The 27,344-nt window shown below is 51.4% G+C and overlaps 1 protein-coding gene across 5 annotated transcripts in view; it reads right to left on the minus strand.

Annotated features, from left to right (window-relative positions):
• The window catches only part of LOC103565343 (ABO, alpha 1-3-N-acetylgalactosaminyltransferase and alpha 1-3-galactosyltransferase), a 32,602-nt gene extending 15,822 nt beyond the window's left edge, over nucleotides 1-16,780 (minus strand). The window contains exons 1-7 of one of the 5 annotated variants that reach the window (XM_070594669.1): nucleotides 16,598-16,780; nucleotides 8,730-8,802; nucleotides 6,637-6,687; nucleotides 5,766-5,813; nucleotides 4,894-4,941; nucleotides 4,059-4,094; nucleotides 1,741-1,869 (exon numbers count right to left, since the gene is read on the minus strand). In XM_070594669.1, the coding sequence (XP_070450770.1) occupies nucleotides 1,741-1,869; nucleotides 4,059-4,094; nucleotides 4,894-4,941; nucleotides 5,766-5,813; nucleotides 6,637-6,687; nucleotides 8,730-8,802; nucleotides 16,598-16,610 (398 nt within the window). In that variant the 5' untranslated portion in view covers nucleotides 16,611-16,780. Of the gene's footprint in view, nucleotides 1-1,740; nucleotides 1,870-4,058; nucleotides 4,095-4,893; nucleotides 4,942-5,765; nucleotides 5,895-6,636; nucleotides 6,688-8,729; nucleotides 8,803-16,597 lie in introns of all 5 variants that reach the window. The other 4 variants (XM_070594668.1, XM_008541375.2, XM_070594670.1 and 1 more) reach the window with 4 other exon arrangements.
• Between the last annotated feature and the right edge of the window lie 10,564 nt (nucleotides 16,781-27,344).

A 27,344-nucleotide genomic window follows, 5' to 3' on the forward strand; every position in this document is an offset into this window, starting at 1 on the left:
ATGTCCACTGCCAGATGAGTGAATAAAGAAAATGTGACATATATTTATATAGTGCATGATATTATTCAGCCACAAAAAAGAAGGAAACTCTGCCATTTGCAGCAACATGGATGACCGGGAGGACATTATGCAAGGTGAAATAGGTCAGACAGAAAGACAAATACTGTCTGATCTCACTTACATGTGGACTCTAAAAACGTCAGATTCAGGGGAACAGAGTAGAACGGGGGTTACCCAAGGTGGAGGGTGGGAGGGGGAAGTGGGTGAAGGTGGACAAAAGGTACAAACTTCCAGTGACAAGACAAATAAGCCCTGGGGATGAAATGTGCAGCATGGTGATGATCAAAGAAAGAGATAAGAACAAGGCCAGAGGCGACATGATGGTCACCATGACCAGCTCAAGGCTGAACTATGGCCAGGAATAGAAAATTACATTTCACCCTTGACTGTGCCAGACTGCCAGAGAACAGTGAAATTTTCCCTGCGGTTATGGCATTTGGAAAGCCCTGGGCCCAAGATACACTATAACTGGAGAAAAGTTCAACCAATCAGAAACTGGACTCAGCAGCCTTGGAAACCCGGTGGGTTTTGCCTTTATAAGCCCAGCCACACCAAGACCGGAGAGGGGCTCACCAATCAACTTATGAGCCTGGTTTGCAAACCTTTGATAAAGCCTCTCTTTCCAAATTTTATCTTTGCTCATTGACAGCGACTCTAGTTAACAGTACTGTATTGTATATTTGAAAGTTGCTAAGAGTAGATCTTAAAAGTTCTCATCACAAGAAAAAAAATCTGTAACTATGGGACATGATAGATATTAACTAAACGTGGTGGGCTAATCATTTCATAATATATACATATGTCAAACCATTATGTAATACCCTTTAAACTTATACAATGTTTCATGTCAATTATATCTCAATAAAACTGGGGAGAAAATGAGAAAAAAAAGAAATAACAATGTTAATGGTGGACTCTCAGTGGTGGGCAGGCACGCATTCACTGTAAAATTCTCACAACTTTGCTGCTCGTTTGAGAAGTTCCCTGATCAAACATTATTGTCATGGCGCCACCTGAGGCAACTTTGAAAGAATGCTTAGCTCCAGCGCGGAATGAAGCATCTATGGAGTAAAACAGCGGGCAGCCCTTCAAAAGAATGAGGAAGGCCCGCACGCGCCAAGGGCAAAGGTGTCCAAGACACACAGTGGGAAACTGATGGTAAAATACGAACCAGTTTTCGAAACAAACAAGCAAGACCCCAAAGCCGGAAATGCAACTTGGAAACTCAGAGCCTGCTTTGCTACATAGTATACCTTCTTCGGCTAACTAAGAAGCTAAGCCTCAGCTGGCCTCCCTGGGTAACAGATTGGGGTACCAGGGCACGCACGCCTGGGCCCTGCTGGGGTTAAGCTCCTAGCAGAGCGGCTGGCACGCGTGAGTGGTCCATGTCAGCAGCACATCTCCAAGAGGTTGATACGGCGACCTCTGGAGCAGATGACTCTGAGCGGTGGGGCTGCTATTTTGAGCAGGGTTCTGCCTAGCGGCCCCCTCAGATCCCACCAAGTTCTCCTACACACAAAGTCACTCAGGCCTCTGCATCCCCCCCGACCCCATGAGCCAAACACTTCATCCTGGAAATGAGAGACCCCGGGTGAGGAGCACCCCCTACACCACAGGTCGGCTCCCTGGTTTTCCTGGGCAAGCACCCTTGCCCAGCCCAGCTGCCCGGACCTTACTTACTTTTTAATGGCAAACACGGTCAGCCCGATGGTGGTGTTTCTGAATTGCGCGTCCAGGATGGCAGAGTCATAGGTCCCGTCCCAGATGATGGGAGCAAACCAGGGAGTCATGAGGAGCACGTCCACCCTCCTGGAGGAGAGGAAGCACAGTGGGTGAGAGCAGGGCGCGGGGATGCGGGCCACCGAGGGAAGGACTCGTCCAAAGTTGCACAGTCTGTGAGCAGCAGAGCTCGGAGAACACAGGACTCCAGACTCCCAATCCAGTGCTCTTTGCACCATAAGCTCAGCACCCGAGACCCGAACCCCAATTCCTTCACTGCCCTAATTTGGCGCATCTCCAGAGCACCAGGTGTGTGCTGGATCCCATGGGGCAGTCCTTCTATGAGGCCTCCCAAGCCCGTTTCCAGGGAGGAGCAGAGTCTCAGGGAGGGCGAGAACTAAGCCCTCTCCCAGCATGAGGAGACTTGGCCATCAGAAGAAATATGTATCTGGTCTCTGCCCCCGGTTCCTGACACAGTGCTCCTCAAGCCCTTGGGATTTCCTGGGTGATGGGAGCATCTTTTGTTCCAAGGAGGAGACTCTGGGTGGCTCCAGGTAGCTCAGGAGGGGGCTGGTGAGCAGAAAGACCAAGCTGTGACTGGAAGCCTGGAGCTTGAGCCCCACGCCCGTCCTCCAGGAGGGGAGAGCGATGGGGTTCGGGAGCTTCCGGGTTGAACACGTGCAGGTGCTGGTGGTGGCGCACCTGGAGAGGGCGTGGTGGCTCTGGCCCCTGCTCACACCTGGCCCTATTTAGCTCTTCCTCTGACTGTTCCCGAGCTGTGTCCTTCATCATAAACTGAGCGTCTGGTAAGTCAACTGTTTTCTTGAGTTCCATGGACTGTTCTAACAAATTCTTGAACCCAAGGAGGGGTCAGCGGGAAGCCCTAGTTTACAGCCAGTCGGTCAGAAGCACAGGGGACAACCTGGCCTTGTGACTGGCGTCTGAAGTGGGGGCTGTCTGTGGGACGGAGGCCCTCGCCCCAGGGTCTGTGCTAACTGCGGGCGGCGTCAGCACTGCTCGGTGGGGAAACCCACATGTTTGCTGTGAGCAGAGGAAATGAGACAAAGCTGGGTTTGAAGCCCCCTCCCATCTCAGGGCCCTGCCCCCTGCAGCCCCTCGATCTTCTCTGGGCTGTGTCTCTGTCCCTCTACACCCCCCTGACTCTCCCTCTAGCCCGCACAGGGTCCTCTCACTCCTGCCATTCTGATTTCACGGTGCTCATGCATTCATGGGTCCTCGTGGCATCATGCCACCAGGATCCACCAAAAGACTCGTGCCAACTTGTCCCGCCACATCAGTGCTGTCCAACAGAAACATATGTAATCTAAAATTTTCTAGTGGCCACAGAAAAGCAGAAGGAACCAGGTGAAATGACAGTTAATTTGGTATATTTTGTTTAACTCACTATATCCAAAATATTATCAGTTCAATATGCAATCTCAATTAAAAATGAGGTATCTTACTTTTTTCGAGATATATTTCATTTTGCGTACTAAGTGCTTGAAATCCAGTGTGTATTTCACACTGACAGCACATCTCATTCCAGATCGGCCACGTGTCAAGCGTTCATCACCCCACGTGGCTGGTGGCTCTAGAAACTCAAGCAGATGTGGGTGTTGGGCTCAGAAATGGCATTTCCAGCTCTCCTGGCAGGGAGGTGACATGACATGACAGAAGCCGTGGGGCTGTCGAGTCCACGGGCCTGGGCTCGCATCCCGACCTGCCCCTCACTGGTGGCAGGGCCTCAGGCAATCTCCTTCACTTCTCTCAGCCTCAGTTTCCCTGCTGGTCAAGCCAGGGCTGGTCAAAGTGGTCTCTGGGCCACCTTGCTGTGCCGAAACTCTCGGGTCTGGTGCCCCTCGTTCAGGCAGTGGCAGCTGGAGGGTGGGCTCGGGCTAAGGAGGCCTGGATTTGGGGACAGGCATTTGCATGTGGAGACTGGCTTGGAACCGTTGTCTCTCTGACATTGACACCTGTGGAAAGACCTCAGGGATGACTCGGCCCGGATCCCCGTCCTCCTTCCCCGTGAAGACATGAGAAGAGGGTCAGGGCCTGGTGTGCACACCCACACGGCTCCCGACCCCAAGAACTGGAGGCCCCTCCCTTGCCCCCTCAACTTGTGCCAAACCCATTCAAAACCAACCGGCCTCCTACAGCCATGAAAGGGAGAAGAGGAAAAAGGGAAAGGAAGACTGGAGCCAGCAGGAGCGAGAGAAAGGAAAGCACGAGGTCCTCGGTGACAGGGACCCACTGGCCACGGCAGGAAGTCCCCTACTTACGTGGGCTGGAGGACATGGGCCTTGGGGTAGAGCATCCTGCGGAAGACGAGCACAGTGAGAAATGAGGCTCCCGTGCAGAGAACCAGGGACGGGTTAGTCCACGCGCCTCGGCTACAAGCTGCCGTCCCCCTGCCCCGGGTGCCAGCTCGGCCAGGAGCCCTCCCTCCTTCCTTCAGGAAGCCCTTTGTTCACTCACCAGACCAACCCCCAGCCAGCACACCCACCCAGCCCCAAGGATGCCATGTGCTTTCCCAGGGATAAACTGTTGGGCTGAAATACGCAGAAAGGAAACGGGGGTCTTCCCTAACTGTTTTGTGATAACTGCTGAGGTTACAGACCCATGCACGGCTCTTTCTTCACTCCTTGTGCCTTGTAAGTCTTTCCGGTGGTCTAACCCATGATGACTAAGGTCCCCATGTCCTGCTTTTATTCAGGGGGTGGGAAGCACAAGGGCTGGCACACACCCGCCCCGTCCACCCCCTAAGTTGGGCCGGATCCACCTCGCCGCCTACCCTCCTCCCACCGTGCAGCCTCCTGTGTGCTCCACGCCCTCCCCGGCCTCAGTCCAGATTTCAACTGAGCTGAGGGCTGGGAAGTGGGGCTGAGTCGGCCTCAGGTAAGACATGTGAGCGGGGGCAGCCACGAGGCCTCAGGTCAACGGGAACCCACCGGTGGCTTCCACCCTCTAATGCCTCCTCATTGCCCTCCTCTCTCCACCCCCTCGCCTCTTCCCTCGGACCCTGGAAGAGGGGGTGAGGCAGGGAATGGAGGGGGAACCGGTGTTGACTTGCTTGGCAATAAGCACAGAAGCAGCCCGAAGATGTGGTCTCCATACCTGGGCACTCTTGGCACTCGGCAGGTGTCTGGGTAGCAGTCCCCTTCGCTGAGGGAGGAAAGCAGAGGGCTCAGAGCTGGGCGGGGTCCTGGGAGGAGCCTGCTGTGCTGGACCGGCCAGGCTTCCCCAGGGGCCAGGGGTGGGAAGCAGGGCAAAGACACCGTGCACACACTGACCGTGTCTGGGAGCTTGTGGTGCACAGCTCTGCCCAAGGGGCATGCCACACCAGAGGGTGACAAACTGGCCTGGGGAGAGCCCCTCTCTGGGGTGGGGGAGGAGCCAAGACCAGAAAGCAGGAGCCCTGGCCACCCAGGTTGGCCCTGGAATCCCAAGGGAAACTCTGGCAATGCCTCCCTGGGCCTCTCACCCCCGGGAGCCCAGCCCCTGCCGGGACCCCTTTGTCTCCAGCAGCACATGCCACAGTTATCCTGCCCATATCTGAGTCACTTCATGAAAAGGTAGCACCTTTTCTTTTTCTTTTTAAGGTTGGCACCTGAGTTAACATCTGTTGCCAATCGTTTTTCTTCTTCTCCTCCTCCTCCTCCTCCCCTGCCTCCTTCCCCTCCCTCTCCTCCTCTCCAAAGACCCCCAGTAGACAGTGTATATTCTAGTTGCAAGTCCTTCTAGTTCTGCGATGCGGGACGCCACCTCAGCATGGCCTGACGAGCGGTGCTAGCCTTGCATCCCGCAGCTGCTCACTGCCCCAACCAGGCACAGGCGAGCTTCCCTGACGGAGGGGAGGAGGGCAGGCCCCTGGACAAAGCCTGGTGGGGCCATCCCCAGCCTGAAGACCAAGCAAAAGCTCCCACCACCAGGCCAGGCTCAGAAATGCCAACTTGTGTGGGTGAAAAGAAGAAAATGCAAGTCCTTACCTCAGTGGCGGGCTCTCCCGCTGGCCCTGCAGGTGGTGGGCCTCACAGCTGCTGGGAGAAAGTCGTGTCAGCTCAGCGCATTCACCCACTGTCCGTCTGTCCAACAAGCATTTGCTGCCCCCTTGAGCGCTGGACAGAGGGAGGAGCTCCGCAGGGAGGGTGCGGCTCTAAGCGCCCTGCCCTGCTGGTCCCTGGCATTACTGACTAGGAGCTCCCTCCCTGCTGTTCGCTGCTCAGCCAGAGTGATGGCCCCAGAAGAAATGAGCTCTGAGAGGAAAAATGAGCCTCCACCTGTTCTGTCCTAATGGAAGCAGAGGGCCCCATCATGGCCGGCCCCATCAAGGCGGCTGAAGCGAACGACTTTACCTGGAATCAACCCTGGGCGCTATTTCTCCCCAAACCCCGGCTTTGGGATGCAGCCCTCTGGCTAGTACCTTTACTGTTGTAAACGTGTCATCTCCAACAGAAATTAGGATTTTGTCTTTGCTCTTTTTTTCCCTTCTTCCTCCCCACCCCCAAAGCCCCCAGCACATAGTTGTATCTCCTAGTTGTAGGTCCCTCTGGCTCTGCTGTGTGGGACGCCACCTCAGCGTGGCCTGATGAGCGGTGCCATGTCCGCACCCAGGATCCAAACCAGCAAAACCCTGGGCCGCCAAAGCGGAGCACGTGAACTTAACCACTCGGCCACGGGGCCAGCCCCCTTTGTCCTTTTTTAGGGTTTGAGAAAACACGGTAGAGAATGGACCCCAGGAACCACACTGGGAACCGAGCGTCTCTTTGGTTATAACAATTCAATACATACTTGTGTTTCTATTTCTGTTCTAGATCTTTCCAGAAGGAACCACCTTGATTCCAAAGAGTCCTCCATTACCTTTGAGACACTTCTCTCTGCCTCCATCTGGGAATCCAGTTGAAAACATTGCTGGGGGGACAAAAAGAACACCATGAGGCTGAGTCCTCACTGGGCTGGGGAGAACGCACGGCTGTGGTTTTGAGGCTGAGACTTCAACAGACTTTTTGGTTGCTGGCTCCTGAGAAAACAGAGGTGAGGCCCAAGCAGAGCCAGCGGGACATCTTACTCTGGTAGAAGGAGAGAACGGGGTGCCCAGGCAGACCCCTGCTACCCAGCCCCCTCCACGACCTGATATCTCAACTATTTTAACACAGTCTCGTTACATGACAAGAGCTTGTACGTGCCCGTGGCCTTCCTCTGTAGACCGGGATGCTGCATGACGACTAGCCCAGGGTTTGTTTCCAGATGCAATTCCAGACTCCCTGAATCCAGCCCCGAGCAGCTGGGAGGCGTGTGTGGGTGGAAATCTCTACTTTCAACAATTTCCCCAGGCGACCTGTATACACTCTGGTGCACGCCATGCCTCCTTTCTGTTTTATAACAACCCTGCCATACGGAATACTAGAATTCAAACAGCCGTCAGGGCCTTGAGGCCCCTGGAACCCGGCGGCTCTCTGGTGAAGCGTTAGAGAGAAGAGGGAATCGCAGCCATTGTGGCGACCCCAGTGCTTGGCTGAGGAGAGGGCTCCCAGAGACCCCGGCCCCGCATTGGGACACAGCAGGGGCTGGAATCCCCCTCTCAGCTTGGCTCGCTGGCCTGCCCTCCCCTGCCCTGCCCTGAGGGCCCCCATCCAAGCACTGCTGGTCCCAGGACATGCACCCCCTCCTTCACGAAGGGGCTCCGTCTCCCTGTGAAGTGACCCCTCCCTGTGCTGTAGGCTTCTTGGGTGGGATTTGGGTTAGAGTGACTAAGAGTGTCACCACCTCACCTCTCTCCTCCAAACTGTTACCTTGGGGGTAGGGACAGTTTCTGAATCACCTGGGCATCCCAGGACCCCAGGCTGAGGCCCAACAGGTGTGCAAACAGTGAACACGTGAGCAAGTGAGGGAGTGAATGAACGAAGCCAGCTGAGCAGACGATGCAAGCCGAGAAGGGGCGCTCTCCATCAGGACCCCTGGAAAGAATGCAGAGGCTACATCCCCAACACATCCCCAGCCTGACCTGGCCCACCTCCTCTTGCGTTCATCTGCTCTCAGACAGCAGTAGCCCCCAGTGTGGGTACCTCACGTTCTTTATTTCCAGCCAGAGCGCTCCTGGGTGCCATCTGCACCTGGACGTCTGCAGGCTCCTGGAGCTCAATTGTCTGAAACAAGCTTTTCTGTACTCCCCCTCCCCGACTTGACCCTCCTCTATACACTGTCTCTCTTGGTGACACGACTACCCACCAAGCGCTAGAGCCTGGGGATGCATGACACTCACGCTACACTCACCTGCATGCAATGAAGAGGGAGCTGGGGGTCAAATGGGCAGTGAAAAGGCGCACAGCTCTGAAAGCTGACGACCACGTGAACCTGCCTTCTTTGGTCTGAGCTCTACCTGAAAACACTCAGCACCATTGCAAAGTGGAGGCTGGGGACAAGTTCACCTTCTGTGGAACCAGAGCTGGCATACTGAAAAGGTGTCCACTGGGTGCTATCTTTGTAAGGAGTGCAATTTTACAACTACCAAGTTTGTTTTAAAACATAACCTAGGGGAATGCGATGCGGTCGAAAGGCGTCATCGTCTTCCATACATGTCGCTGAAGTTTGATGTGGGCTCCATGTGTTGATGTAATTGGTGTTTCCAAAAGGCTATAAACTGCCTTATGAAGCCCTCCAAACCACAGTCATGTTTATCCACACACCCGGGGGCGAACCCAGCGCCTAGAAATGCCCATAAATCATCGGGGAGCAGAGCAAATGCTGGCTGGGAACCTTGTCTCAGCCCCACCCCCGTCAAGGGACAGGACTGGAGGCTAGGAATTCTGCAAAATGAGGAGGACAGTCCTGGTCACTCCTTCTCTGGGATCGTCATTGTGAGCCAAAAACCCAACCAGGCTCATCAAGTAAAGTCAAACAAGTCATAAATCCCAACCAGCCGTCAGGACCCCTGCCGTTCCCATCCCCCTTACCTGTAGAAGCCAAAACTTGCAATGAAGAGCAGGATCAGGAACAGCCAGGACTTGCTGCTCTTTCCCCAGAAGTCTGCAGAGAGGAAGCCTGGTTACTCAGGGCTGGGGTACCTGATCTCTGGCTCACCTCGTAGAGGCCAAAATTGGGCCCTGGCCACGGATGGCCTCGTGTCGGCTCCAGCCGAAAGCCCTTTTCCTCTTTCGTGCTGGCAGGGAAAGTGGGTTATACCTCTGCTGGAGGCATAATGCCACTGAGCCTCGCTTTGCAGTCCCTGGGCGCCTGCCCTGGTGCCCCTACTTGTTGACAAGCCCCCGGGGGCCAGGTCCACTCTGTCCACTCCTAAGGTTGGGGTGCGGTGGCTGGTGGCAACAAACTGACTAGGAAAGTGTGGATGATGAGACAGCTAAGGACTGTGAAAGACAGACGTGTGCCAATCCAGCCTCACCGAGGGGATTCTAAGCCCATGTCTACACCCGCAGCCCTAAGGCTGTAGGAGCTCACAGCAGAGTCACACACAACAGCAACGCGAAGGCCTGGGAGATCACTGCAGGGACTCGACACTTCCAGGAAAAGCGTGCGTTTGGAGGAAATTGTATGCATTGGTTAAATCTTCCTGAAGGCTGTGGGTTTAGCAAGCCCCACCACTGATGAAGGGCCCCCCACCCCCCGTGACCCCACCGCCAGGTCTGATGAGGCCTGAGTCCGATGCCGTCAGACTCTTGCTGATCACAAATGTGTTGGGGTCCCAAGTGCCGGACTGAGAAAACCATGCACACCTGGTGCCACCCAGAAACTCCTCCCGAAGAATTTCACTTGGCCTAAGATAGATAACTATTTCCCTCGACTGGGTAGGAAAATGGAAAACCCAGGGATGTATCCAAAAATAAGAGTAGCTTTGTGTCAATTGGATCTGTTTTTGTCATATTTGAGAGTCTGCTCTGTCCCGAGTCTGGTGTGTCTGAGAGAATCAGGTCGATTAAACTTATAGCCACAGTTGAAAACGAATTATGCTGGGTGGGACAAATCCAGATAAAAGCAAGTACTTAATGTACGATCCCATTTATATAATTCTAGAAAACACAAATTAATCTACAGTGATAGGGGCGAGCCCCGTGGCCAAGTGGTTGAGTTCGTGTGCTCTGTTTCTGCGGCCCAGGATTTCACCAGTTCCAATCCTGGGCGCGGACATGGCACTGCTCATCATGCCATGCTGAGGCGGCGTCCCACACAGAAGAACTAGAGTGACTTACAAGTAGGATATACAACTATGCACTGGGGCTTTGGGGAAAAAAGGGAAAAAATGAGGAAGATTGGCAACAGATCTTAGCTCAGGGCCAATGCTCCTCAGAAAAAAAAAAAACAGACTTAAAAAAAAAAACGAGCCACTGTGGGTACCATTTTCCACCATCAGATGGCGATAGTCCCAAGCGCGGGACTACAAGCTCCCCAGCGCAGACTCCAGAGGCCGGCTCAGACCTGCATTCTGAGGGCAGAGGCAGGAGTAGGGAGGAGGGGAGGGATATCGTCCCTAACAAGGTGAAAATGGGCCATGTGGAAAAAATCTTAGATATTAACAGTCTGTGGCCTTCCAAAGCTTAACCTTACCCAACAAAATCTTATTCCTTAGTATTTAGTGATTTGTCTTTAGGACAATTTAAATTCAGTCTAATTTTTCTCCTTACAGTGCCATAATCAGGGGGTAGGAGGCTGAGAAACACTGCTGTAGGGAGAGGAAAAGGATGGAGCCACATACGAAGGGAGATCTGGCAGTATCTGCCAGAGTCAGACTCACTTAGCATCTGACCTGACAAACCCACTTCTGGGGTCTGTCTACACTGCAGAGTCACCTGCCCACTCGTGGAATGACAGAGGGACAAGGTCGTTCACAAAGGCTTTGTTTGTAAGAGAAAAGACTGGAAACAACCCCGGTATTCACCCACAGGGGGCTGATTCACTCAAGGGTGGTGCGTGCAGCATGGGGGTGCTATGCCGCTGTGAAGAAAAGAATGGGGCCGCTCTCAGGACATACGGGTTACATTTCAGGCGAAGTCCGGAACAGTACAAACCTTTTGCATGAGAAAGGAGGTGAGAGGAGGTATAACTATATTTGCTTCTATTTACAGAATAAGCCTAAAAGTCTGCACAAGCAATGAGCAAACACGGTTATTGCGGGAGCCAGGAGCTGGGAGAGGTCGGCAAGGACCAGGCAGAAGTGACGCATCCCAGTGTGTAACCCCAAGCATCATTTTTGTTTTTGAACCATGTAAGTGTACTACCTATTCAAAATAAGAAAATTAAACAAAAATAGAAAGCAACCAGGATAAAACATAGAAAGAGATTTTTAAATCTTGAATGGGGAAAGCCTAAATTTGACAAAAGATCTCGTTTTTAAGGAATTTTTTAAGCCCAAAATGAAGACAAATACATATGACCCAATGAAGATGGAAAATTTTATGTATGGTTAAAAAAAATGCAAACAAAATGAAAAGAAACAAATGGGAAAAACTATAGGTTTGCAATTTATATCACAGAAAGCCCTAAATTCCTTAATAATGGCTCCTATGATATAAATAAGAGCAACAGTTGAATTTTTTAAAAGGGCCAGGGATAGGAGACTATTCATGCTGAAAGGCATTCAACCTCACTCTAGTAAGAGCAATGCCGATAAAGATCGTCCTGAGACTCCAGTTTTCACCTGTTAGGTGAGCGAGGAGCACCGGCCGAGGCCTGCGCAGGTAAGGCGTGTGCTGGGCGAGGTGAGCAGGGAGGAGCGGCCGTGATCAGAGCAGGATGCCCACCGAGGAATGCAGCAGTGCTATGTCTGTCCCTCATTCATATTTTTCTTGTGACACTTGCCTTTCGGCTCCCTCCCGTTCTCATCTTCCCTTTAGAGAAAACCTTGAAAAACTCGCCTATAGCCATGCCCTCCACCCCTTCGCCCGTTCTTTCTTCACCCTCCCTGGCCAGCCTTTCAACTCACTGCCCCACAGGAACTTCTCCTAGCAAAGGCTCTGGGCTCTTGGCAGCCCTGATCTCGTGTTCACCGTCCTCGTCCCACCTCACCTGGCAGCAGCGGCTGCGCTCTGCTCTTTGGTCTCTTTTCGTGGCCACACCTGCCTGTGCTCTCCCTCCTCCTAACACACATGTCGCAGGCACCAGGCATGGTCTCAGACTCTGCTGTGCCACACTCACCTCCCGGGAGGTCCTGCCTGGCATGGAGCATCAGCTGCCGTACCTGTGCTGCTGGCCCTGTCCTGTCTCCAGCCTCCACCTCTCTGTGGACCTCTGGACTTGGAAACCCAACCACTCACGGGCCATCCCCACGGAAGGCCCATCAACCTTATCACGGCCAAACGGGACTCCAGGTCCCCGTCACCACCCCTCAAGTGGGGCTCTCTTCCCGTCTCAAGATAGGGCGCCACTGGGCGTCGGAAGCTCAGAGGCATCTGGGACACTTCCTTTCCCTCCCACCCCAAATCCAGTTCTGCAGCCACCACGTCAGCTCCGCCTGCACCGTGTCCCTGGAGCGGCTGCTGCGGAAACAAGTGCGGCAGTCCCTCACAAAACTGAACAGAGAGTTACCATCCGACGCGGCAAGTCTGCATCTGGCTGTACACCCCAAAGAGGTAAAAGCAGAGGCTCCAGGGCTGGCCCGTGGCCGAGTGCTTAGGCTCACGCGTTCCGCTTCTGTGGCCCAGGGTTTCGCCGGTTCAGATCCTGGGCGCGGACATGGCCCCGCTCATCAGGCCATGCTGAGGCAGCGTCCCTCATAGCACAACCAGAGGCACTCACAACTAGAATACAGAACTATACAGTGGGGGGCTTTAAGGAGAAGAAGAAGGAGGGGGGGAAAGAAGATTGGCAGCAGATGTTAGTGCAGGTGCCAATCATTTAAAAAGAAAGAGAGACTCAGATATGTATACACCTGTGTTCACAGCAGTATCATTCGCAAGAGCCAAAAACTGGAAGCAACCCAAGTGTCCAGTGATGGATGAATGGATAAAGAAAATGCAGCATGTACATTCACTGGAATGTTACTCAGCCTTAAAAAAGAAGGAACATCTGACACGTGCTACAACACGGATGAACTTAAGGACATTAGGCCGAGTGACATATGCCAGTCACAGAAGGACACATCCTGTAGCATTCTACTTATCTGAGGTCCCAGGAATCGTCAACCCACAGAGACAGGAAGGGGGATGGTGGTGCCAGGGGCTGGAGAGGGGACGGGGTGAGTGTTCAGTGGGGACAGAGCTTCAGTTTGGGAAGATGAGAAAGTCCTGGAGACCGATGGTGGGGGTAGCTGCACCACAATGAGAATATGCTTAATGCCGCTGGACTGTGCACTCGAAAATGGTAATTTTTTTGTTATGTATATTTTACCAGAATAATAATTTAAAAAAAAAAAGGATGGGCATACAAATGGGATAGGCCTGGAGGCTCACGTCCTGCTCCTGGTGGTGCTCAGTGGCCTGAGCTAGCGTATGGGAACACAGGCTGAAGGCGGGTCCTGTCCAACAAGGCGGCTTCTTGACCGCTGGGTGCCCTCCTGGTCCACACCTCCACCATGCAGGGCAGCCGGTGTTGGAAGGCAGCGTTCCCCTGACCTGCCGGGTGGGGTGCTGAGAGCTGGGCTATCGTGTGTCCGTTGACTATGCCCCACTCTTTGTCTGCTTGTAAGTTTCTGCCACCCTGCCCGGTATCCACCCTGCCCGGGGGCTCAGGTCGTTTGTTCTCACATTTCTCTTGCCCCCTCTCTGGACAGTGCCTGGCACACTGTAGGAGCTCAGTGGACAGCTGTGTATTGAATCCTCTTGGCCCATGTTTTGTAGATCAGGGCAGGTGGTGGGGGGGGTCTGAGTTCTGGAACTTTCCTGCTGACTTTTTGACCTCCCCACTTCTCATCCACTTTTGAAACAGAGCAGGCTGTTTGGGTTGTCGATGTGGAAGGAGCTCAGCATGCAAAATGTGTAGGGCAAGCACACCCTAGACTGCAAATCCAGCCCAGGAAGGGAGGGAGCGCAGAGCTAGTCTGCACCAGGGGGCAGCAGGCCAGACACAGAGAAAGGCAAGAGAGGCAGGAGGGCAGGGTCTGGGAAGGGACCGTGGACAACAGCAGCAGCAGGAACCACCCGGAGCTGGAGGACCCAGGGGGTGTAGGTGGAGCAGAGGCCATCCCCAGAGAGAGGGGGCTAGAAGGCCAGGCCAGGCCTCGGGGAGTGGTCTGGAGGCAGGGCAGAAAGTGGCACCAAAGCGATATTGGACGGTGAGATGAGAGGGTGCAGGGGTTGTTCCGGGCTGGGTCAGGAAGGAGGTTTCTAGGGCTGCACTTTCATGGCAGCTCCTAAAGGCTGCTCTGCACAGGGAAAAACACACCCAGCTGTGCCCCTGGGCTGCTGCTGACAAATGAGGTCAAAAGAACAGAGAACATCTTATCAGCCACCAATCAATGCAGCAATTTAAAACAACAAGTTTTTCTTTTTGTGTCAAAGAGCCAAAGGGGCTCAGGCATTCCCTATGGCTCCCTGAATTTTTTCCCTGAAAACCTCTGCTTGCTGCCAGGGGAGGGGGAGGGCACAAGGGGCTTTGTAAAGGACAGCACAGGTGGAGTCCTTGCACCGCGGGTTATCACAGCTCCACGGAAGGAACAGTTCTGCCCCAGGTCATGGAGAGTTCACCGCAAGGTTAAGACCAAACCCAGGTCCAGGGTGACCCCTGCCTGGTCTGCATGGGACTAAAGTGCTAAAACCAGGACAAGCCTAAGCAACCTGCGATGCATCGGTCACCCTACCAGGTCCCTGACGTTTGGACCAGGGTTGTCACTGCCTGGACTCTCAGAGGGTGCGCTTGGGGGGCCGGATGGCTAAGGCTGTGGCTTCCGGTCTTGTCTCCTTTGGGGTGCTTGGCATCAGAACCAACACATGCCCTGGTGGACCCCATCCAATCCTGACTGTCCTCGGGGCCATGGTCACCACATTTCAGGGGACTAGAAAACCCCGAGTCCAGGAGGCACACTCAGGATGCTGTGCCCTCACAGGAGCACAGAACTCTGCTCACTGTTTCTCACGCCTGGTGGGCTGTGGGATTTGGCTGGCTCTGGGAGCTGGTAGACCTTTCCACCAGCCACCACCCACGGAAGGGGCTCTCTGCTTTGGTCACGAAGAGCAGACTCTAAGACACAGGGATTTAGGCAACCAGTGCAAAAGTGAACAGCAACCACACAGCGCATCCCTCCCAGCCTGTCTAGCGACAGACTTTCCTCTGGGAGCCCCACTCCAGGGAGCCCAAGCCAGGCCAGTCTGGCTGTCTGCTATCAACAGAAGAGAATTTTGATGACTTCACGTCACAAAAAGGAGCGGCCACGCCCTCTGGTTCTCTCTTCCAGGGAGACCTGTGCCCTCCTCTGGGCACCCAGTGGCTCCCCCGTGCCGGCTGGCAGACGGAGGCCTGGGTCCTGCCCGGGATGAGCCCTGACTCCCTGAAGGACCACAGAAGCCCCTTTCCTCCCTACCGCCTCCTCACAGGCTCTGGCAGGGCCCCCTATGGCCAGTCTCTGTCCCAGGAGTCAGGACAGAAAGGAGAGAGGAATCTGGCATCTGTTGTTGCCTCACCGGACCCGCCCAGCTTCTCCCCAGGGCCACTTCCCCCTGCTCTCAGGGGAGTGGGCTGAGCAGGGGCACGTAGCTTCCTGGATGTCTGGAAGCCCAGAGACCCCAGGGAGCTCCTGCCTTCCTCTTCCGGTCAAGAAGGCGAGACTCCAGTGGCTGGGGTAGACCCTGGCTGTGGGTTCAGGCCCACGGAGCCCGTTTTTACATCCATTAAGCTGGGCACACACTTCGGATGGCCATTCTGGAAAGTTAATTGAGGCCATACTGTGTGCCAGGCCCTTGCAAAGGGTCACAGATGAGAAGGTAAACAAGCAAGGCCTGGTCCTGCCGTTCAGGAGATACAGGCAAACAAGGGTCCCATCCTTACCAGCTGGGTCCCTGTGAGGAGGGGCACCTGGGTGTGGGGTGGCCCAGGCAGGAACTCTGAGCAGCTGACCAGCAGCGCTGGAGGCGCTCACTGCGCTGGCCCCTCCTCGGAAAGGGGCACATGAACGCCCCTTCTGTCGGGTTCTGTGGAGTCCAGACACCCAGCACTCCACTTGCCTGCAGAGCTCCAGGCCCCCTCCCGTCCCCTCCCCTCCTCTCTCCCTTCCTCCCCTCTGCCCTCCTACCCCAGCCACACAGTGTGACCTTGGGACAGCTGGGGCAGGACAGAGGACATCAGGGACCCAGCCGACATTGCAAGAGACTCCTTTCCCCTCAGCTCACTTCCTCCTCCCTCCCTCTCTCCCTCCCTGCCCCCAGTGGGTGCCCTGGGTCCCCACTTCCTCCAGGCGCTGGCTGTGTCCAAGCTCCTCTGAGGGGCGGTGGACCTGCTCTATCACAGGCAGGCTTCACGACCGATGAAATCCCCTCACCGACACCGGCTCTGTCCTTGGGGCCCAGACAAGTCGAGAAAACAGAAGACAGAGGCCAGGAGAGGGACAGATGCAGGTGCTTCCACACGCAGGGGCCCCGGGCAGGAGGGCCAGGCAGTCAGAACACCTCCCCCAAAGGTCTGCTGTCTGCCCTAACACCGCCCTGGCCACATCCTGTCTGTCCTACTTCCCTGGGTGCCATCCCTGCCCAAGACCACCCCACACATGCACGCAAACACGGCTCCCCAGATGCTCTCTGCTCCCACTCTGCCCAGCTGTCCTCGCCAAGGCTGGCTCTGGACCCCTGGCTCTGGACCAGCAGGGAAGCCCCAGCCAGATGGTCAGCTGGCCGTAGAGATACCCACAGCCCCATTCCTGGAGCCGTTGTGCCCCCCTGCTCACCTCTGAGCTCCATGGCTTCTCCGAGGACGCACAGGCCAGGTGCCTGGCGGCAGAGGCTGGAGATGGGAGGTGGAGGTGAGCTAGGCAGAAGCTAAGCACAGCTCAGACCTCAGACTCAGAGCCAGATCCACCTGAGGAACGATGCCCGGTCTCTGCCTGGGCCCAAACTTACCTTTCCCTTCTGGGTGGGAGGAGTCTCAGCTGGTTTCTGATTTGCCTGCATCTGGCAGGGCAGGCAGCTAACTCAATCCCAGGACAGAAACCAGACTTTTCAGCTAGGTGTCTGAGGCCAGCCATCCCAGCTGGCCCCGGGGGCAGCGTTTTAGCCACATGTCAGATCATGGAGGGCCCAGCTGGTGGCTTACCCCTGCTCTCAGGACCAAGCCCTGCCCCAGTTATGGCCTCAGGCCCTGGGGGATGTGGCCCGTGTTCACCTCTCCAGCTGAGGCTGGCTCCCCCCCAACCCCCTGCCCACCTCTCCTCGATTGTCTCTCCAACCTGGGGAGCTGCTGCTCTCACACCACCTGGCACATCGGCCCAGGGACACAACGGCCCAGAGGCCACCAACTCTTTCCAGGTCTTATCTTTTCTCTAGAGGAAAGTTCCTGGTCCCAGAGATTTCTGACACGCTGGGATAAAGATGAGATTAAACGGGGGCCTCAGTAGAGGATACTTCTGAGAGGCTGCCACCTGTGTCTTCAGGGGAGGCCCATCTGTGGTGCAAGCATGTCCAGGGATGACACATGGCACACCCCAGAGGGAGGGAGAGGCAGAGGACATCCCCCTCTCTGCCCTTCACCTCCAGCTCGTGCTTCCTCTGCAGGCTTCACCTGGCGGAGGAGACGGATGAGGGAACCAGACCCAGCAGGGAGGAGCCCGAGGCCCCGACCAATGGCTCATGGTCATCCCCAATCTGGAGACCCCCTTCTCCTCTCCAGTCTCCACCCCTCCGCTCCCAACCCGCCTGCCTCCACTGCTCGGTGCCAGTCCTGGGGCATGGAAGAGGGGGTCCTTCCATGCATCATGCCAAGGGTGTGCCCTACCTGTGTCAAGTGGGGAGGGGACAGAGCTGGGTCCACAGAGGCCCCTGTCAGGGTCGTATGGCAGCAGGAGAAGCTGAAAAATCAACTGTCACCCCTACCTCACACCATATACAAGAAACTCAAAATGGGTCACTCACCTAAACCTAAGAGCTTAAACTATGAAACTCTTAGAGAAAAACACAGGGGTCTCTTGACCTTGGATTTAGTGATGGCGTCTTAGATATGACCCCCAAAGCACAAGCAAGGAAATAAAAAAAGATAAACTGGACTTCACCTAAATTTTAAACTTTTGTGCATTGAAAGTCAAAAGCATCAAGAGCATGAAAAGACAACCTTCAGAAGGGGAGAAAATATTTGCAGATCATAGATCTGATTAGGGTCTTGTATCCTGAAGATATAAAGAATTCTTACAACTCAATAAAAGACGCCCAATTTAAAAATGGACAAAGGACTTGAATAGACACTTTTCCAAAAAGAGATACAGATAGTCAACATGAAAAGATGCTCAACACCATTAGTCACCAAGGATCTACAAATCAAAGTCACGATGAGATACCACTTCACACTCAGTAGAACGGCTATACCCAAGAAAACGGAAAATAAGAAGTGTTGGTGAGGATGTGGAGAAACTGGAACCCCATAACTTGTTGGTGGGAATGTAAAATGGTGCAGCTGCTGTGGAAAACAGTTAGGCAGTTCCTCAAAAATATAAACACAGAATTACCATATGAGCCAGCAATTCCCCCTCTAGGTCTGTACTTCAAGGAATTCAAAATAGGTCCTCAAGCAAACACTGTAGCCGCATGTTCAGACCAGCCCTATTCACAACAGCCAAAGGGGGAAGCAGCCCCCATGCCCATCAATGCACGAACGGATAAACAAGTGTGGTCCATCCACACGAGGGAATATTATTCAGCCATAAAAAGGAACGAAGTAGCGACACACACTGCAACATGGACGGATCAAAAACATTATGCTCAGTGAAAGCAATCAGACACAAACGCCAATATCATATAATTCTACTTATACAAAATATCCAGAACAGGGAAATCCGTAGAGATGAGCAGATTGGTGGTTGCTGGGGGCTGGGGGAGGAGGGAAGGCAGAATGGCTGTTTAATCCATACTGGACCTTTTTTGAGGGTGATGAAAATGCCCTGGAGCAAGATCACAGTGACGGCTGCACAACAGTGTGAATGCACTCGATGCCACTGAATTGCACACTTTAAAATTATTGATTTTATATTATGTGAATTTCAGCTTAATAAATTTTAAAAACTCAACTGTGTTGTATCTTCAACCACTGGCTCATGATGAACAAATAAAAGATATTTCCTTTGCCCGGTCATCCCGACAACCAGGTCTCCCAGTTCCTGAGGTCAGGTGCTCCTTTCACCTTTGCTGTGAAATCCCTTTCAACACTTCGATGGGCCTAGGCGTGAGGCAGAGGGCAGGTCCCCACTTGCATGCCCAGCCTGAGATGGCTGGACACCTGGTGGGCATACCTGCATGAGTACCTGTCAGGGCTGGACGCTGAGACTGAGGCCTGGGGGACAGAAGGGAGGGCCCCTGCAGCCCCCGCCCGAGGTCAGGGCCAGGGACCACCAAGTGGCACCATGTGGCTGAAAGAACAATGGTGGTGATGTGGCCAGGAAAGGAAGGAAAGGAGCCCCTCAACACGTAAACCTCTAATTGGGCCAAGGATTCAATGCCAGACACACAGCATGGCAGGGCCAGATCCAACAGGAACTGAGGAAGAACAGGTGTGACATTGCCCACACCCAGCTGGCAAGGAGCCCATCCAGACCCAAGACAACCGCAGTACAGCCCAGGTTTGTTCCTCAAAACTGTCTTCTCCTCTGCTTTTTTGAGAAACCCCTCCCATCTTCTTTCTGCCTCTGGCCCCTCCTGCAGGGCCCCCTTCCCAGGTTGGTCTGGAGCTGTCCTCCCCACCCAGACATTTGTCAACGTGGACCGAGGACTTTGGCCCTGGCCCTATGCCCAATTCTTGTCACCCAAGCCCATTTCCGTCTCAAATGAAACAGGACTCGCGCCTTCCTCCTCCAACCCCTCCACCCGGGGCCTGTGTTGCCAGGTCACCTTTGACGTGAAATCCCTTTGAAGATGCACAGCCCTCAGATAGAGTGCAAACTCCTTGCACCACCTCCCCTGCAAGGCCCTCTCTCACCTGCTGCTCTGGGTCCTGCCAAAGCAAACTCCACGAGACCCCCAGAGCGCATTCGTCTCTCTCTCTCCCCACACCTGCCTCGACACCCCTCTCCTGCCATGATGGCTACCTCGAACTTGTTTCCCAGGCCTCTCCCTCGTGCACTGCTCCTCCGGGGGTCTGCCCCGACACCCCAAGCCTGTGTCGGGAGCCGGGCCTCAGTTCCCCCCTAGGGCACTGGGCACTGGCCCACAGCAGCCCCAACCGCACCCCTGAATGGAGCTCCATGCCCACTCTACAATACGAGGACAGGCGTGAGACATTTTGACATGTGTCCCCAACAGCCGGTACAGGACCTGGTACACAAACATTCATTCACTCCACCACCATTTGTTGGTGGCGTGCCGCGTGGCAGGCTCTGCTCCAGGCGCTGGGGACACAGATGAGGAAGGTAGACAAGGGCCCTCCTCACAGCACGTGCTCCCCAGAGCCCCTGCTGGCCCAGACCAGGGCCACCTCACCCCCTGGCCCCTATCTTGTCCTCTCCTGCCCTCTGTCTGCAACACGGTGGCCTCAATTCACTCCCCCGCCACCACCATTGCTTAGACGCCCCAGCCTAGCTGTCCACATTCTCTGTCCCCACCCTGAGGAGCACTGCCGGGGAGAATCACCCAACTGGGTTGCTCGCCTCCTGCACCAACGTGGGCGTCCACCCTCAAGGCTTGGTCACAGCCCTCACTTGTCCCTGCTCGCCTTCCCCCAGTTCCCTTCGTCTTTGCCCCTCACTTAGGCCCCACTGTTTGTGCCCAATGGATGACATCCCCTTCTGATGCTCAAAGGGCGCCCTGGGGACTCCCCTCAACTTCCGGCCATGTCACCTCCACAGGCACCCCAACCGTCCACAGTTCCAGCCACCAGAGTAGATGCTCCCCACACCAGGCTCTAGAGCGTCCCCTCCCTCTGCTCCTGCTGCACCGGCACAGCCTTGCTCCTTCTTCTCACCCACTTGCCACGGCCAAGGCTCTTGTACACCTAGGGCATCCACAGTCCCTCGCTGCACCCATTTCTTTGTTTGACCTTTTTAATGTAGGAAATACTCATCTGTAGCTTAAAAAGTCAATGAGGCCAAGAGTGAAGTCGGCTCCTGCCCCACACCCTCTGGATCCCTGAGTCCCGCTCCCTAGGAACAACTTTCAGCTTTGTTCCTGATTATTTTAGACTTTGCATCCATATTGTAATAACTTGAATCTATATCATCTTTTCTCTTATGTCTTTTGAATAGGTAATTACTGTACGGTCCAAAATTCCCAAGGGCGTACAGGGGAGTGTGTTGGTTTTCTTTGAGCTTTCTGTTTTAGACACCATCCACTGCCTTCCTCTACTAGTTAAGCATCACCTCTCTTCTCCTCTCTCTACATCTTCGGCCAATAGTCAGTATTTGCAGCATATGACAAGGAAATATTTTTCGCAGCTCAGACACATAGAGTACGTTGCTTTCTAATACAACTGTACATTTCTTTTAATGGGGTTGATAATTTTTTCATGTTTTATTTTCTATGCATTTATCACTAATTCATCCTAAAACTCACTGCCAAAAGTTTAAATTTCCTCTCAATCTGATCAAACCCACCAGGTAAACCAATCAGTAACACTTTGTTTTCCTGGAGGCATGCTTCTGGAAACTTCTGTCCTCCTGCTCCAATCTGGGACTCTTGGCTCACCACCATCCTTGGAACCCCTGTTGCCCCTCTCCTATGCTGGATCTGATTTCCTAGATCCCAGACAGAGCCGACCTTTGTTGTTACTTTTGGTCCCCAACAGCTAACCCCCTTCCTATGGTTAGAGAATTCCTCCCCTAATACGGCAGGCTCTGCCTTCAACTATAAACGCTACAGATGTCAAAGACTCACTCACCACACCGCCTGACAGACAGGGTGTGGCCCCATGCCTCAGGCTCTGTCCCAGACCATCTGCCCCAGGCTTTGAATCAGCTGGTACCCACAGCACAAAGCCGAGCATCTTTGCTTCCGGTTTCAATGGGAACCAGTGTTCCCTTCTAGTGTTTCCTCAATACACACGATGCTCGCTTTCATATTGAAATGGACAGGTTTCCTTTATAGTAGCTAAAACAAAACAAAAGTTCATTTCTTTCTCCTTAAAACAAGTCCAGGATAGACAATCTAGACTGGATGGCTCTCCAGGCATCTGAGTCCCAGGCTCCTCCGTCCCAGGCATATGGCTCCCTCCTCAAAGACAATGATGGCTACTTGAGCTCCAGTCATCACAACCACATTCCAGCTAGGAGGAAGAGCCAAAGAAGCGCGTGCCTCCCTCAGTTTAAGAAAACTTCCTGGAAGTAACATTTCTGCTTATATCCCATTCACCAAAAGTTGGTCACATGATCAAACCGGACTTCAGGAGAGGCTAAGAAATGTTGTATATATCTAGGGTGACCCCATACCCAGCTAAAAGGTGGGAGTTTATTACCAACGAAGAAGGAAAGGATAAATACTGAGGGTTACCTAGCAGCCTCTGCCACCCCAGCTACTCCTATCTTCTGTTATTATTCTGTTATAATTCCTATTATCTGTTTTTTTAAAACTAAGAATGGAAGTTAAAATTAATCAAAAAATTTTTCAGCATGTAGAGGCTGATCATATTTTTGTCATTAGATCTGTTAATATAATGAATTACCTTGTACATTTCCTAATATGAAACCATCCTTGCCTTCTTGCAACAAATCCCCGTTGGTCCCTGTATATTCTTCTTTTAATGGGCTGCTTGATTTTGTTTGTTAAAATTTTATTCTAGATTTTTGCATCTATATCCTTAAGTGTTATTTGTAGTTTTCTCTTTTGTGCTATCTTTGTTGGGTCCTGTTATCAATGTTATGATCAATTACTAAAAATAATTTAGAAGCAATATGTCTTTTTCTATTTTCTGAACATTTTACAAACCTTAAAACTATCTGTTCTTTAATGGTTGGGTAGAATTCTGTGAAAAATCTGTACCTGGTAGTTTTTTTTTCTGAGGTGGGGATAACTCTGAAATTTCTCCATTTGTTTTATTAAAATCAGTTTGTTTTAACCTTCTATCTCTTCCAGGATCAGCTTTGATAAATTATATTTTCTAGGAGGTTATCTATTTCATTCAAATTATCAAACCTATTTGCATAGAATTGAGCAAAGAAGTTGCTTATGGTTTTTAAAATCTCTTCTATATATCCTTGGTTGTTTCCCTGTTAGTATTTCTTATTTTGCGTTTCTTTTTTTTTTCTTAGTCCTTCCTTCCTTCTTTCTTTGCTAATAGATTCAATTATTTCTAATTCACATCTTTTATATTTATGAAATCCGTTTCTTTAGTTTGTTTTGTTGTTATTTTCCGCACATCTTGAATGGAAGTTTAGTTTACTTATTTTTATTTCTTCTTGTTTCTTAATATAGGTAATTAATCAATTGGTTTTTCTTTGAGTTCTGCATTAGCTGCATCCATTGACTCTGATATCATGATCATTTTGTTTTCTTCTAATGCAAAAGTTAAAAGAGAGATTTTTTAAATTATTAGGAGGTAGCAGTTTTTTATGATTTTACTATCATTGTCATTATTATGTGCTGTAATTGGAGAATGTTGGAATGTTACTTGTAGTGTTTTTATTGTTTAATTTGTTGATTTATTTTATAGTGTAATAATGTTCACGCATTTCTGATTGTGAATGTGCCATGAGTATTTGAATGTCATAATTTCTATTTTTGGCACATGTATCAGACTGAAAATAATACTTATGTTACCTTAGCTTTCCATATTATTTCGTGTCAAGTTGATCTGACATGAATAGATATAGATAAACTGAAGCCTGTTCTGTCCGTTTCTGGCATTTTCCATGCTGGTCCTACATCGTTTGGTGGACATAGAATCACACCCACTATATCTCCATGGAGAATGTCACTTGTTGTCATCGGAAGATGCCCTTCTGTTTCTCAAGTAATGCTTTCCCCTGGAAATCAGCGGTGACACATACTCAGATCATGTCCGTGGTGTATTTTTTGTTTGCACTCATCCAGTCTCTTTGTGAACCTTTTGACTTGAGCCCATATGCATCACATCCTTTCACATTTGCATGGCTGCCTAAGGATTGTTTTCCTCATCCTGAAGCCCAGCACACCTTTCTAGGACAGATCTCAGCGTGGGACATTCAGGGCGAAGTTTTCATGGGACTATGAAGATGTTCAATCTGGACTCACGTATTTAATTCCCACATAGGTTTGTTGGATTCTATTTTTAAACATTTTTTTTATTCCTACATTTCAGTTTTCTTCTTTGAGGATCTCTATTTTGTATAGGTATATCTTTTTTGCCTTTCTTTCATAGCTGTCCTTTTCTCTTTAAACTTTCTTAACACCTTATTCCATTTCATATACTTATCATGGTTTTTTAAAGTTGAATTCATAATAGTTTACAACATTGTGAAATTTCTGTTGTACAATATTACTTGTCTGTCACTGTATAAATGCTCCCCTTCAACACCCTGTGCCCCCCCAGCCCCCTTCCCCTGATCACCACTGAACTCTTTGTCCATGTGGTTGTTTATCTTCCACATGAGTGAAATCATATGGTGTTTCTCTTTCTCTGTCTGGCTTATTTCACTTAAATAATACCCTCAAGGTCCATCCATGTGGCTGCGAACGGGACGAGGTTGTCTTTTTTTATGGCTGAGTGGTATTCCATCGTGTGTCTATATATATATGCCACATCTTCTTTATCCAACCATCGGTAGGTGGGCACTTGGGTTGCTTACACGTCTTGGCTATTGTGAATAATGTGCAATGAACACAGGGGTGTCGTGTGTTTTTTTCTATGTCCTTTAACGTGTTTTTCAGAGTGTTTATTCTTTCATGTGCTTTTCCTCATTTGATTTAATTTCTGTGATGATTTATTTTTCTTCCACTCTTTCTCTGAGCTTGTTTAACTTACATTTTCCAATCCTCCTGTTGATTTACTATCTCCTCCATAAACTCATATTTTTCTGCTTTGGGTTTTGTTTTATGGAGGTGATTGTTTCTTTTTTTTTTTTTTTCTTTAACTCCTGGAGAAATATTTGAAAAAATTCCATCTTTTCCATGGCAAAATTTTTTTGGTGTGGGTTCTTCATTTGCCATTTGTTTCCCCTGTTCTTTTCTCCTTTTTATCTTGTGACAGCATTGCATATGCCAATCCTCATCTTGAAACTCATTTATGAATAAGGTACTTTCTGGCATGGATATTTGCACAAGTGTCACTGTGAGAAGGAACAAGATCATCTTGCAGGGCAACAAGGATTCTTTTTAAGACCCAGGATTATAACTGTAAGTTCCCTTGGCCTTTACATCTGAGTCAGATAGAAAAGGAAGCTGTAGGAATGTTCCCAAGGCAATGTCGCTCTCACCCCAGCCCTCAACACAAACACGTTAATTCCTGCAATTACAGCTCATCTGTGTGTCTTCATCCAGCACCACGCCCTGTTTCTCAGAACCAAACTTCCACGTAGGCTCTGGCTGCCAGATCACCCATCACATTCTCGCGGCTAGCACAGGATTCAGTATTTGCACACTGGAGAAGGGGACTTAGCAATTCTTCCAGAGATCCGCAACCAAGATCATCCCCCCTCACTTCATTTCGCTCCCCTGATCATCTCTAGTGTCTTTCACACCCTGTCCACCTGTTGTATGGTTCAGGATATCAAATGTCCCCTTAGTTACATCTAAGATAGAGTTTGTTTTCTGTTTTTAATTTTCATGGTTGGCTTTTAGTGCTTCCTGAAAGAAGAGAGGAAATGCCAGGTTTATGCTGATTTCTTCAAGTTGGATGTGCCCTAATATCTTTTTTATTTTATTTTGAGGAAGATTAGCCCTGAGCTAACATCTGCTACCAATCCTCCTCTTTTTGCTGAGGAAGAGTGGCCCTGAGCTAACATCTGTGCCCCTCTTCCTCTACTTTATATGTGGGATGCCTACCACAGCATGGCTTGCCAAGCGGTGCCATGTCCTCACCCAGGATCTGAACCCGCGAACCCCGGGCTGCGAAGCAGAACATGCGAACTCAACCACTGCACCACTGTGCCAGCCCCCCTAATATCCTTTTAATAAATCCCCTTTCTGCTTAAATCAACACAGTTGCCATCTGTAGCTTGCAACTAAGAACCCTGACTGACATAGAAATTTGCTCCAAGAGTGGCTGCCAGCAACATTGGTTCAGGAGGCGTGAGGGCTCTTCAGAACATCTGGCTCCTCTCTCTTTCCAGGCACTGGGCAGAATTGCATTGCTGTGCCCACTGGAAGTTAGGCGCAGCCATGTGGCTTGTTTTGGCCAGTGAAATGTGAGCAGAAGTAACATATGGCATTTCCAGACAAAAGCTTTCAGATCCAATGGTAAGTCTGTGTTGTTTTGGGGGGTGGGGGGGAGCTAACATCTGCCAATCCTCGTCTTTTTGCTGAGAAACACTGGCCCTGAGCTAACATCCGTGCCCATCTTCCTCTACTTTATACATGGGATGCCTACCACAGCATGGCTTGCCAAACCATGCCATGTCTGCACCCAGGATCCAAACCGGCGAACCCTGGGCCTCTGAAGGGGAACATGTGCACTTAACCACTGCACCACCGGGCTGACCCCAGTCTTTTTTTAATAAACTTTATTTTTCAGAGTAGTTTTAGGTTCACAGCGAAATAGAGTGGAAAGTACAGAATTCCTACAAAATTGTTTGCCACTACACAAGCACAACCTCCCCCACTGTTGACATCTTGGATCACAGGGTACACTTTTTACAACCAATGAACCTACATTGACATGTAATTATCACCCAAAGTCCATAGTTTATATTAAGCTTCACTCAAAGAAGGTTATACATTCTATGGGATTTGAGAAATGTATAATGACGTGTCTCCACCATTCTAGTATGATACAGAATTGTTTGACTGCCATAAAAATCCTCTGTGTGTAACCGAAAGTTCGGTCTCTGGACCCGATGCCAATCCAAATAACGAGAACAGAGTCTTGAGTGGAAGAGGAAAGGTTTTTACTATGCCAGGCACAGGGAGCAAAGCAAGGGCTCATGCCTCAAAAATTGCTAGCTCCCTGATGAGGAATGGGTAGGGATTTTTATTTGGGGTTTTGGGTAGCGGAGGGGGGAACATGTAGCTTGTGCAGCTCGGTGCTTTCCCACCAGCCTGCGTTTGGCCTTGAAAGGCTGCTTACAGCGAGGCAGGGGGGGAGGGTGAGATAGGAGGGTGGCAGGTGGGCGTCCTTCGCCGTTGTCTCCTCTTCTTGTTTGAGGCGGGTTCGAGTGCCTGGAGTTGAGGAGTTGAGGTCTGGGAAGCCTCCGCTCCCTGATACTCTTGAGACAGCGGCTTTCCTGGCAAACTCAAGGCCACATGATTAGCTAAACTTTAGTGTGCCTCCAACTCCAGGCCACCTGGGCTTTGAACAATTTGTAACTCCCATTTAGTTGTAAAGCTCAAGGAGTCCAAGTTTACAGAAATAGGTGTTTACATACGAGTGAAGCT

Source organism: Equus przewalskii, chromosome 26 (assembly GCF_037783145.1).
Source record: "Equus przewalskii isolate Varuska chromosome 26, EquPr2, whole genome shotgun sequence".
Taxonomy (NCBI): Eukaryota; Metazoa; Chordata; class Mammalia; order Perissodactyla; family Equidae; genus Equus; species Equus przewalskii.